This window comes from Megalops cyprinoides, chromosome 11 (genome assembly GCF_013368585.1).
Source record: "Megalops cyprinoides isolate fMegCyp1 chromosome 11, fMegCyp1.pri, whole genome shotgun sequence".
In the NCBI taxonomy this organism is placed as follows: domain Eukaryota; kingdom Metazoa; phylum Chordata; class Actinopteri; order Elopiformes; family Megalopidae; genus Megalops; species Megalops cyprinoides.
In genome coordinates, this window is record NC_050593.1 from 6461527 (window position 1) to 6474496 (window position 12970).

The 12970-nt window shown below is 48.1% G+C and overlaps 1 protein-coding gene across 1 annotated transcript; it reads left to right on the top strand.

The window, feature by feature from the left end:
- Positions 1–1755: 1755 nt before the first annotated feature.
- aff3 (AF4/FMR2 family, member 3) lies at positions 1756–12344 on the top strand. The gene is made up of 16 exons (XM_036540754.1): positions 1756–1806; positions 3425–3453; positions 3757–3973; positions 4156–4326; positions 4489–4911; positions 5560–6393; positions 6868–6992; positions 7258–7411; positions 8171–8277; positions 8897–8960; positions 9607–9743; positions 9941–10012; positions 10186–10279; positions 10391–10440; positions 10979–11160; positions 12166–12344. Exons 1-16 carry the CDS (start codon positions 1756–1758, stop codon positions 12285–12287), a joined length of 2832 nt encoding a protein of 943 aa, XP_036396647.1. The 3' UTR covers positions 12288–12344.
- The last annotated feature ends 626 nt before the right edge of the window (positions 12345–12970 follow it).

Here is a 12970-nt window from a genome sequence, read left to right on the forward strand (position 1 = left end):
TTCAGAATAAATAGTGTCCCAGCGGACAACAGAGTTAGTCCAGTGTTCTGATCATTACCCCACAATGGTACTCTACCCTAATGTTGTATCCTACAGTTCCCTACTCCAAAACTACGGTTTTGGAGAACACTCAGTCTGTTCAGCTTCCCAGTGCTCACTACACCCTCTAGTGTTGGAATCAAAGTATGTTCCCTCGGCCACAGACCTGGGTCTTCAGCTCAGTGAGCTAACCCTATCTCTTGTTATGCCATATAGATGATCAGGACGGGGGTTTCAAGCCCGAAAGCAGATCTCCCTCTGTTATTTACTTAGTGACTTTAAGCCGCTTGTGACCTCTGACCTCTAACTTTTTCTCTCTTTTTGCCAGGACATGACCCACTTTTGGCAACATTCTACCCGCTCTCAGGTACAGTGTCATCTCTCGGCCTGCGTCCACTTACAGGCTGTTAACGTGGACAGAGTGCACATGGGAAAAATCAGCCACGTGTGGCTCTGCCCAGACTGGATTTTAATAATAGTTTCACAGCATCCATATTATTACTGTAATGCTGTGCTTGATGCTAGCTGCTAATTTGTTTAATCCTAGATTGTAAAATTGATTCCATGTGTGGTGTATTTCAAAGTCTGTAAATGTAAGATTGTGAATTCTTTAATTGTCTTTTTTTCCCAGGAGGTTAAGCAACAAGCCTCACACCGCAAAGAGTGTAAGTATGTCTGGTTTGCTTTAATCTTGCGTGAACTGGGTGTAAGTTCATCTCCACCCTTGCAGCATAAAGCAACAGGATCCACAAACACACCTTCCAGACAGGCGTGAAGAAATAACCGTGTTCTGTCCAACAACGGGCAACTGTTTCAGAGTTTGTGGTAGTCACCCTGATTAAATATTCCCATCATCCATTGCTCTCCTCTCTCTTTGCAATAAAGTTAATGAAATTACTCCTCTCTCTTTCACACCTTTCTCTGCCAGCACGGTGGGATGTTCAGGAGAGAATGCCCCCACAGCGAACAGCGCCTCGCAAATCGTAAGTGGGCTTTTCCTAGGTGATGCTGATTTTGGGCTCTGACCTGGCAGTAATGGCTGGCGCTTCTACATGACTTTATATGTGCTGTGGGGGAAGGGGGAAGAGAGGGAAAGCTTGCACCCCTGTAAATATTCTTTGGCGCGTGGCATATGGTCTCTGTCATGATGAAACCTCTTATCTGCATGTTTGATGTTGTTTTTTATGTAAATGTTTGAAAGCTGATCAAGAACACCATGTACTGAAATGTGACAAAAGAAAAGATTTTTTTCAGTTCCTTAACCCTTTTCGTACATGACTTATTTAATGCTATGTAGCGCACATGTTATGTTACATGGTTCATTGTGTTTTCATTAGCGTTATTAAGCTTCTCATAGTTTTCACCGCCACATTTGCTATATTTGTAATGTGAAATCACTGTTTTCTCAAAGCTAACGTTAACTAGGATTTTTCCAATCTAGTGTTCTAATCACACCGGTTTGACCGTATGTATGAAAGAGCTAATCACACTGGTGTGACCATACGTATGAAAGGGTTAAAAGCTTTTGTTGCAACACTGACATGTGCATGTGCATTTTTGAAGTACAGTGGCACTCTTTTGGTATGAACCAGTCAGAATCATTGCTCTCTGTGGACAGACACTGTGATTGGTTCAAAATAGGAAGTCCCTGATAGCTCAGAAAGCGCCACCTGTTTTTGGGGTTCAGAATGCCTTGTTCTCTCCCTTCTCCCCAGGATGTTGGAGGATGATCTTCAGCTCAGCAGCGATGAAGACGACAGCATCACAGTGAGAACATCTGCAAAAGACAGTTACAGAGCTGTGACTATGATGCTCCATGTTATTGGGTGTCAGCCTCTGTGCTGGAACATTAAGCCTTCACATGAAAGCTGGGTTTTCTGCATTCTGACACGCCCACAGCTGATAAAGTAGCAAGTTGCAGGGACCAGAGCTATCCTCCTGTGCTCCTGAGTGGAACGTTCACTTTATGGCATCCTGTGAAAGAGAAAGAGAGAGAGAGATACAGCCTAACAGCCCAGCATTCCACACATACTGGTGCTATGGGCTATTGGTCTCTGAACACAGACATGCACACACATACACAGGCTCAAACACACACATTCACACACATGAATACATACACACAAACTCTCATACTCACATGCACAGAAACTCTCACACATGTTCTCATATTTATACACACAACCATACACACACACACCCCAACACACACACACAGAAACATGCTTGCTTAGACACAAACACCCATACTGGTGTACATGAAAACTCCCACACACATTCTCACATTTATACAATCACACACACACACACACACACACACACACACACACTCACACAGTGCTCTTCTTGCTTAACTTTTCCAGTTCTGGGAAAGTGAATTGAGTTTTTTGCCACCACATTGTAATCAAACTCACATGCATGAGTGAGTGCAGTACAGGGCACAGCTGAAGGCTGACCACAGAACACAGTGTTCTCTCTGATGCATGCAGAGACTCTGATGGTCATCGATCACATCCAGTAAAACATCCTCCCTCTGGCCTGGTTAATGAGTCACTTTAGTACTGCAGCTGATGTCCTTCTTATGTGCTTCTTAGGTCCTTGAATCTGTGTGAATATTAAATATATAAACTACTCTTACTGGATCCATTTCCTGGATTAATGTACTCTTAACATATACTATATGGAAAAAAGTATTTGGCCAAACCTGTTTTTCAGGGTTTGGGCTAGGCCCCTTCTCTCCAGTGAAGGGCAATCTTAATGCTTCAGCATACCAAGACATTTTGGACAATTCTATGCTTCCAACTTTGTGGCAACAGTTTGGGGAAGGCCCTTTTCCATTCCAACATGACCGTGCCCCAGTGCACAAAGCAAGGACTATAAAGACATGGTTTGATGAGTTCAGTGTGGAAGAACTTGACTGGCCTGCACAGAGCCCTGACCTCAACCCCATCAGGCACCTTTGGGATGAACTGGAACAGAGATTGTGAGCCAGGCCTTTTAGTCCAACATCAGTGCCTGACCTCATAAATGCTCTACAGAATGAATGGGCACAAATTCCCACAGAAACACTCCAAAATCTTGTGGAAAGCCTTCCAAGAAGAGTGGAAGCTGTTATATCTGCAAGAGGGGGATCAACTCCATATTAAAGTATATGTATTTGAAATCATGTCATTACAATGTAATGTTCAGGTGTCCGAATACTTTTGTCCATATAGTGTAGCAAGTGATGGATGAGCATTTTGGTTGGTGGTGCTTTATTGCCAGGACTAACTAAATCTGTGTTGCCAAAGTAACAATAGAAAATCGGAAATGTGTAGAATTATTGCAGCTCAATGCAATGACTAATGTTTGTTTGTGTCTCTGTCTCTTCTGATGTTGACTAAAGCAGTCTGCTTCAAGGGTCACCAAGGGCAGGTAAGTTTTTGACGCAACTGTTGATAATTACAATATGAAATTTTATACAATGTCTTACATTTTTATGCTCTGAGATTACCTTGTTACATTTATGGTTATTTTTTACATAATGTTGTTGATTTCTGTATTTGTGTACGTGTGTGTGCACGTTTGTGTGTTTGCGTATATGTGCATACCTGCGTGTGTGTGCATGTATGTGTATTCGCATGTGTGTGCATGCATGTGTGTGTATGTGCGTGTATGTCAATGTGTCCCCGTGCATGTGTATAACTGAGCCCTCTGTTGCATGGTGTTGACTGGCAGCTCTGGGGATCGGCAGCAGCGTATTCATAGTGGGAGGGCAAGGCGGTCCAACAGCAGCTCCTCGGGCTCCAGCTCCGCCTCCCCCAGCTCTGGCTCCGCCTCCTCCAGCGACTCCGACAGCAGCACCCAACGCTCACGCAGCCCCAGCCCGGAGGCTCACTCCAGCCCCGAGCCTCCTACCACCACACTGCCCCAGTACAGCTGCAGGACAGAAGAGGTGCTCCACCTAGCCAGTCAGTCTCTGTCTTTCTCCCTCTTCCTCCCTCTCCCTTCTCTGTCTGGGGTGCGATGGTTTCTCCCTTGTCCTTGTGTGAGTCACATGTGGTGGCCGAACAGCGTGCCAGCAGACCTCAGCCTTACTGCTACCTTTCAGCTGATCGCCTCTCCTCTGGTCCTCAGACAGAGCACTCCTCGTCTGCGCAGTGGCACCTGGACAAGTGGCTGAAGAGGGACGACGGGAGGCGTGCGTCCAGCAGCCAGGAGTTAGGCTCAGAGGCAGAGCCGCCCTGCAACCTAAGCTTGGAGAGCTGCCAGTCTCCTGGAGGGTCCCAGTGGGGTGACCACAGCCCAGTGCAAAGAGATGACTGTAGCCCCTTTCTTAGTCCTGCTCCCAGCCCCGGTTTAAACTACAGCTTCACGTCTACAGCCAGGCCTAGCCTTAGCCCCAGCTCCAGCCGTAGTCCCAGTCCTAGTTTTTGCCCTCGTCTCTCGCCTTGTCTCTCGCCTTTTCAGCCTACCACCTCTCTTTGCCAAAGTCAGGAAGTGCAGAGGCGTGGATGGGTCAGAGAATCTGATGACGAGGGAGAGAAGAAGGAGAAGAGGAGGAAGGAGAAGGGGAAGCGAAGGGAGAAGCTATCTGAATCGCTGGCTTTGCAGCCCAAACAGAGGCCACACTCCAGCAGCCAGAGTCATCAGGAGAGTCAATCTACAGACTTTGGAAAAAAGAAGAAGAAAAAGAGGAAGACTAAGGAATCAAAGACTCATATCATAGATGCAAAGCCCTCCCCTTCCCCCTCACCACCCCCTAAGCCTGTCATCTTCTCCACAGACTCCTCCTCAGAGTCGGACCACGAGGCCAAACCGCCCCGGACGCCTAGCCAGAGTCCTAGCCAAAGCCCTAGTCCTATCTCTCAAAGGCCCAAAGCCAAGTTTTGGGCTAGCCCTGACTGCAACCCCACAGCCAGGCCTAGTTCGAAATCCTGCCCCATTTCTTTCAGTCAGCCTAAATCTAGGTCCAGCCCCAGACCTCACTCTAAATCTAAGACCAACCCTAGGCCCCACTCTCCCATTACATCTAAGATCAGCCCCAGTCGTCACTCTCCATCAAAATCTAAGTTCAGCCCCAAAACTCACTCTAAGTCTAAATCGGGGTCTAGCTCCAGTGCTCATTCTCAGTCTAAATCTAAGATTAGCCCCAGGCCCCAGTCTGAGTCTAATTTTAGGACCAGCCCCAGACCTCAATCTAAGTCAAAATCTGATCAAAGCACCAGGCCTCATTCTCACTCCAAATCTAAGATCAGCCCCAGGCCTCACTCTGAGTCTAAGTCTAGGACCAGCCCCAGGCCTCAACCTAAGTCAAAATCTGATCAAAGCACCAGGCCTCAATCTAAATCTAAATCTAATCTCAGCCCGAAACCTTACTCTGAGTCTAAATCTAGGACCAGCCCCAGGCCTCAATCTAAGTCAAAATCTAATCTCAGCCCCAGGCCTCATTCTGAGTCTAACTCTAGGCCCAGCCACACACCCCAAGCCAAGTGGCACGATGCCCCTGTCCCTTTTCGGCATGGGAGGCCCTCATCACAGGAGAGGGAAAGCAAGGTGGATGGCCAAAAGAAGGAGCTGGTCACTGAGAGGAAGGAGGGAAGAGGGAGGGCAGAGGAAGTGCAGAGGTATCGACAGATCAAGGAGTCTGATGATGAGGAGAAGAGGAAGGAGAAGAGGAGGAAGGAGAAGGGGAAGGGAAGGGAGAAGCCATCTGAATTGCTGGCTTTGCAGCTCAAGCAGAGGCCATACTCCAACAGCCAGAAGCATCAGGTGGAGAGTCGGACCGCCAACCGTGAAAAGAAGAAGAGCAAGACTAAGGAATCAAAGACTAGTATCATAGATGCAAAGCCCTCCCCTTCCCCCTCACCACCCCCTAAACCTGTCATCCCCTCCACAGACTCCTCCTCAGAGTCGGACGATGACCCGAAACCACGCTCCACTGTTGCCAAAGCCTTGGCAGACTCCACCTCCAGCCTCGACCCCAGGGGTCAGCAGAAGCGAGCAGGGAGGCCCCCTTCGGCCCGGCCCAGCTCAGACGCCCCCAGCGGGCAAGCTAAGGAGACCCGAGCAGAGGAGCAGCAGAGGCAGGGCCGCTATAAACTCTACACCCTAGTCCCATTCGGCCGCAGCAGGGTGTTCCCTCACCTCGCTGCCTCGTCCTCTTCCCTGTTCGCCCGGGCACGCAGCCTCAGGTCTCTCCTGGTGAGAGTCGAATGTGGCCCCGCCCCCAATGAGCCCGTCGTCGCCTCCCTCCCTCGTGACCGGTCCTCATCTTCCTCGTCTTCCTTCTCCCCCTCGCCTGTGAAGGCCCGAAAGCGAGGAGTCGTGAAGAGCCCGGGCTCCCCTGAGTCGGAGAAGAAGAGGAAGCGCAAGGTGAGGCCAGGATTCCGCCGCCTTTCTGAGAGAGGAGAGGAGTAGTGGAGACTTTATTTACCTGTGTACCTGTGCTTCAAGTCTGATAGCGAGGCATTGTTAGCTAAATAGTGTAGGCCAGTCCTCTGTCTGTCTACTGACATGAGTTCCACAAAACCCACAGCACTGACACACATTTTACAGGGTATGTTGAAATCAATTTCAAGCATTCAGGGAAAATTATATTAAAAGTGAGAGAGAACAGCTTGATTGTGCCATCTGGTCATCCACTAGATGAATGGTTACTCTAAGGTCGGTTTACAATGCTAGAGCTGTCCCACCAAGCAGTTAATTTCCTCACAGAACCCCTTTAGGTGCCCTTTAATGTGCAGAGAGTGGACTTTGACTCCTGTCTGGTGTATCTATGTTTGCTTTAGCGGTGGGATCCACATGTTTTTCTAATCCCAGTTTGTAAGAATTGTCTGCTTATTACAGTCTGAGAATGGAGATCTGAACAAGGAGAGTAAAAGGAACCACGCCCCCGCCAAGCCCCCACTGAGTCGGGCCACATCATTCGACAAGAGACCCCTGGAGGCTTGCTCTGAGGCCAGACCAAATGGGTAAGACCCAGTAGTCAATAGGTCAGGCTTAAGCCACTGGTACACATGTTAAACAAGGACAACCTGAACCTATGCCTCACACATGTGAATCCTCTCTCATACATGTTTACGGAGAACATATGATTTTGCAGAGCGTATCTTGCCATACTAAAAGCATTTTTGTTGGTGATTGTAGTTTACCTTTGTTAACCACAGGTGTGTATCGTATTTAAGAAGGGTATCATTTTAAAGTCAGCTTCTTTCCTGTTTTTCTGGGTGTGCGCAGACATAAGGAGGATCATCCGGGTAGTGAAAAGCGGGTCAGGCTACCCACGTCCCCTGTGTCAGACCCAGCAGAGCATCCCAAAAAGGGCGTGACACCCCAGCCCCCCAGCAGGATGAGAGAAGGAAACACATCTGCACAGAACAGACAGACTGAGGTGAGAGACAGGATGTTATCCAACCACAGAGCAGGTGGACTGAGGTGAGAGATAGGAAGCTGCCCAGTCACAGAGCATATGGACTGAGGTGAGAGATAGGAAGCTGCCCAGTCACAGAGCATATGGACTGAGGTGGGAGATAGGAAGCTGCCCAATCACAGAACAGAACGACTGAGGTGAAGGACAGGAAGTTACAAACACAGAGAACACAGACTGAGCTGAAAGGCAGGAAGTTACACCTACGCAGAACAGACAGGCTGAGGTGGGAGACAGGAAGTTGAACCTGTACAGTGCAGACAGGCTGAGGTGAAAGACAGGAAGTTACACGTACACAGGACACGGACTGAGGTGAGACATTTTGCAGAGGCTGTGCAATACTGCTAAGCACAGGGAAAAGTCTGAGTCTGTAGTAACTACAGCCCTTAAAAGCCAGAGACAGTCCTGCTCAGGCACACAGTACATGTCGGATTCATAGCCGAGAGGCAGGTGTTAGATGAATGTTGTGTGTGTCTGTAGTTTTAATAGGCTGTGCTGATGCGTTCTGCAGTTAGCTGTTCAGAATGACAATAAGTGTATTCATCACACAGTTTGCCTATGTTTCCATGTTGCTGAAATTTAGGCACTATGATTATGGAGTGACCTAACCCTATAGATCCCACAAGAAACATTATCAGCCTGCCTGTAAAGATTGTTTATACCCGGAGCTGGTAGGGTGTTTTACTTATATGATTAGTCAGCGTGTCGTTGGTTTGTCCTCAGGTACAGAGGACACACCAGAAGGGTCTTCCCCAGCTTGCATGTGACTCCCGGGGTAGCCCCCCGAACCAGGCCCTCTGCCAGAGAGTGACACCGCCCAAGCGTGATGCGTGAGTGGTTCTTCTGTGCACCCCTTCCACGTGGTCCCTGTCCTTCCCCTCAGGGGAAATGAAGATTTGTTTTTTTTTTGGTGATGTATATGGGCACAGAAAGGCTATGAAGATTCGAGACAATTCATCACATTCGTATCAGCAAAAGGAGGCTCGTATGGATTTGGCTGATGTTTTTACAATTAGAAAAGATATAAATAATAAAGTAGACTATAGAAGCCATCTCAAATGGGGTCTGTCAGCACAACAAGGGAAGAAAGTGGGAATTAGATTCGTTTGAGGGAAATTTCACACTGACAAAACAAACTTTTTTCACTCACAGTTATTAATCCATGTAATGGTTTACCAGGTAGTGGGAGCAGAGACTGAGAGAGTTTTCAAGACCAGGCTTGACACAGTGGTAGATACACTCTGGATCATAGGCAGAATGACGAGCATACTTAGGCTGAAGAGCTTGTTCTTGTTATTACATTTCCTATGTTCTTATTGTAAGACCACACATCAGAGTTCAGGTCTTGGTGTTTATTCATGCTCATCACTATCCTCTTTCTCCTGAACTCAACTTCTTCTTTCTGTCCCTTCACTGTCCTCTCCTCTCTCTCCCTCTCTCTCTGTTCAGGGGACATGAGGTGGAGCATTACCTGTATGAGGCACGGAGGCTGAAACGCCGTGCAGACACCATGGTGAGTCAGGTCCAAAGCAATCAGTCAGTGAAAACTCCCAGGATGCACTCTTTCTTGCTGGCAGGAAGACCAATACTTGCGAGAGAAACAGGCTCTGTTCCAAAATGCATGTTTTGCAAAAATAGCTACAGAGTATATTAGCTTGTGGCTATCATACTGTACTGTACACATCGCATCACATTGCATCAGATTAAAGTAAGAAAGCACTTCAGGTTTGAAACCAGCCATGTCATTAGCCAACAACATCCAGGAGCCCACGGCAGCAGAACAAATTGACTTTGTTCCACCAGAGATAGAGGTGGGTAGGTGGGTCATTGCTCCAGTCTTGACACTCAACGGCTGGCTTTGCCACCTATGACTTTCACATAGGTGTTTGCGGTTTCCCCTGTGGCATTGTGGGAACTGTAGTGTGGAAAACAGTCACAGAGGGCATGTGTGTGTATGGAAAGATTGCATGTACCCTGTGCTGTGCTCCTGCAGGGGTTCAGTGAATGCTGGTATAGTGATGAAGAGCTGAAAGGTATGATTGGTAACAACTGAAGTGGGATGAAAAGGGGAAAGATGCAACAAACATGAAATACAAAAGCGTATTCTGTCTCTTGGTTAAGTGCTGACAGGCTCTTCCTCTCTCCCTGAACGGACACAGGCAGACATGTTTGGGAAGGCGCTGACCTACGTGGACGCGGCGCTGTCCTACATGGAGTGTGGGAGGGCCATAGAGGAGGGGCCAGAGGGTGCCAAATCTCCCTACAGCATGTACGCTGAGACAGTGGAGCTCATCAAGTGAGTCTCTACACATGCACACACGTATACACATCCACGCACATATGCACACACATACACACACACGCACGCACATACACATACGCACATACTTACACACGCACGCACATACACACACTTACACATGTACGTACTCACACACACTCACACTCACACACACACAGACAGTAATGATGGATTGCTCCTATACCGGTCAGGTATGCCATGAGGCTGAAAAGCAGTGGAGGCTCCAGGGTTGGTCAGCAGGAGAAACAGCTGGATGTGCTGAGGTGGGTGTGACAAACCTGTGTGTGTGTGTGTATGTGTGTGTGTGTGTGTGCACATGTATAGGTCTATGCCTCTGCGTGTGTGTGTGTGCGCGCATGTATGTGTGTGTGTGTGTGTGTGCGTGTGTGTGTGTGTGTGTGAGATATATATGTATATTTGCTCGTGTGTGTTTCAGTTTCCGCTGTCTGGCTCTTCTGCACTGGCGGATGTTCAGGCTGAAGAAGGACCAGACCATCAGGCAGTCCAAGGCTCTGCAGGACTACTTCAAGGTGCTGTCCCACCTCCTGCCCCTGACCATGGGGCCAGCCTGAGACTGAGGCAGAGACAGGCCACACCCTTTTCCTCACCTGTAACTCATGTGGTCTTCTTTTTCCCTTCAGACCAGCCCCAGTTTGCCCCTGACCCCACCTCCCTGGACCGCCTGGGGAAAGTAAGGCCTCCTCACCGTCTGAGTGTGTCACACCCTAAAGGGCAGTGGGGGTTGTGTTCTGAAAAAAGTTATCACTAATTCAGCGTACATTTATCATTATACTTGTTATACTGAGTAATCAGAGTAATCTTTTCAATTTCTGAGGTCAGTAAGTATTTTATAGTTGGGCATTGCAAGCAGAACCGAAAACCCCTTTCACATCAAAGAACCCTGAACATGCCGGCAGTATGCTGGCGTATAGTCTGCCATTAAGGTATTAGGAATGCTGGCTCATGTCAGTCAGGTAGTGGATGGACTCGTTCCACATTATAATGAAGGTGGATTCAATAGAGTGGAAACACTGGCAAAAAGTTCCCTTTTGCTGCAGCGTGAAAAAGGGGTTTAATTCTGTGGCCTTTACAAGGTTTATTTGTAAATTCAGTAGGTCCATCTGAGCACTTTCCCTGGGTTGTGTTTTGTCACAGAGCCACCCTCCATGCTTTTTCCATTAGGTTTTGCTTTGTAATTTTCAGTGTGTACATATCTTCTCTGACTGCAGGAGCACAGGGGCTCCCTCCTTCACGTCCCCCCCGTCTCCCCCTCTCGGCTCGTCCTCTGTGCTAATCAGCATTCCCAACCGCATCCACCAGATGGCAGTAGACCACCTCGACGTCATGAACAGCGCGCTCAACAGCTTTGAGTATTGGGAGGTGGCTGACAACCTGGCCAAGGAGAACAAAGGTTAGGGAGAACCTTAGGAAAAAAACACAGACAGCTGCTCAGGGAACCAACCAGGGCTTTTGCTCAACCATCAATGGCAAATTGAAGTCCTCTCTAGAACCATGCTTTTGTTTTGAGGTACATCAAAGGTATAACAATATCTGCTCAAAGGCGAGGTAAGCTGTTGTCATGGAAACACATACCCATTATCCCAAATGAACATATCATTAAAGAATGAAGGCCTATGTAGGTGTGTGTGTCTATATCTATGTCTGTATCTAGCTATGTATATATTCTTCTTTCTTGAACTGTGGGTGTCTTATTTAGTGTTTCGGTGACTTTATTGACATGACAAATAAACCTTTGTGTTATCAAAGCATTATTATTTTAACAACAAACTGACTCTAAAACTGTTTTTGACTCTCCCTCTGCCTGTGTGGAACACTCTCTGACTCTCTCCTTGCCTCTCTATAGAAAGCTCTCTGACTCTGTCCCTCCATCGCCACAGAACCCTCTCTGGCTCTCCTCCTCCACCTCTGTAGAAAGCTCTCTGACTCTCTCCCTCTCTGTAGAAAGCTCTCTGACTCTCTCCCTTTCTGTAGAAAGCTTTCTGACTCTCTCCCTCTCTGTAGAAAGCTCTCTGTCTCTCTCCCTCTCTGCGGACTGCAGTCTGACTCCCTCTCTGTGGATTGCAGTCTGACTCTCTCCCTCTCTGTACTAAGCTCTCTGACTCTCCCTCTCAGTGGATTGCAGTCTGACTCTTTCCCTCTCTGTAGAAAGCTCTCTGACTCTCTTCCTCTCTGTGGATTGCAGTCTGACTCTCTCCCTCTCTGTAGAAAGCTCTCTGACTCTCTTCCTCTCTGTGAATTGCAGTCTGACTCTCTCCCTCTCTGTGGGTTGCTGTCTGACTCTCTCCCTCTCTGTGGATTGCTGTCTGACTCTCTCCCTCTCTGTGGGTTTCTTTCTGATGCTCTCCCTCCGTCTCTGTGGAGCTCGCTCTGACTGTGTCCTTCTCTGTCCCTGCAGAGTTCTTTAGCTACCTCAGCACCCGGCTGGGGCCACTGTCCCTCAACAGCAGCATGCCACACATTGTGCAGTACACCAGACAGGCCCTGCAGTGGATCAGAAGCAGCGCCCACCTCTCCTAATGGCAAGCCCCTCCCTGAGGCCCCCGTTTGTCTCCTGCCCCCTGAGAGCCCCCGAGATCAGCCCACACAAAAGCTGTTCAGACTGCACTTCAGCCATTATCCTGCAAGTTCCTTTGTCTGGCTTTCCGTCTGAGACTTCACATGGCAGTTGCACAGGCTATTAAAGAGGAAAACCTCTTTGCCGAATGCTATGACATCGCTTAAGAATGTCACACGGTGGCTGGGGTGTCAGGACATCCTCCAAAATTGCAGACAGGAGGATAGTAAAAGAAAGAGTGGCAGTGAGGAGAAGTCCTGCATCCTGGTGCCATTCCATTTACCCTGAGAGTGTGCATCTTTCAGATACCCTCCACCACTCTGACTGCTTTGCCAAATGTTACAGCTAATATTTTCCAGACACAGATCATGGTGTGTTGATACGTAAAAAGAAAACCACTGTAAGATGTTCCTCTTTTGATATGGTCATCTGCTGGTTATATGCTGTCTGGAGCTGGGATGACTAAACTAGAGGTCTGGAAGCAGGGGAACCACAGAGTTTATAAGGGTGGGAGTTTAAAAACTTCCCACACCTTGAGCCCCTCTCAGCTGAAGGAGAAGTTCCTCCATTTCTAAAGTACAAGACTTAGAATGACTAAAGCCCTCTTACTGCAAGGTCCCTTTGTAACTCAGCTGCTGGGTTACTT

Bases quoted from the DNA above. Each gene is read 5' to 3' on its own strand.
- aff3 (XM_036540754.1), top strand. From the start codon at position 1,756: ATGTTGGAGGATGATCTTCAGCTCAGCAGCGATGAAGACGACAGCATC. The intron at 3,974-4,155 runs GTGCTCCACCTA...TCTGGTCCTCAG, and splicing joins ACAGCTGCAGGACAGAAGAG to ACAGAGCACTCCTCGTCTGC. The intron at 8,961-9,606 runs GTGAGTCAGGTC...GAACGGACACAG, and splicing joins AACGCCGTGCAGACACCATG to GCAGACATGTTTGGGAAGGC.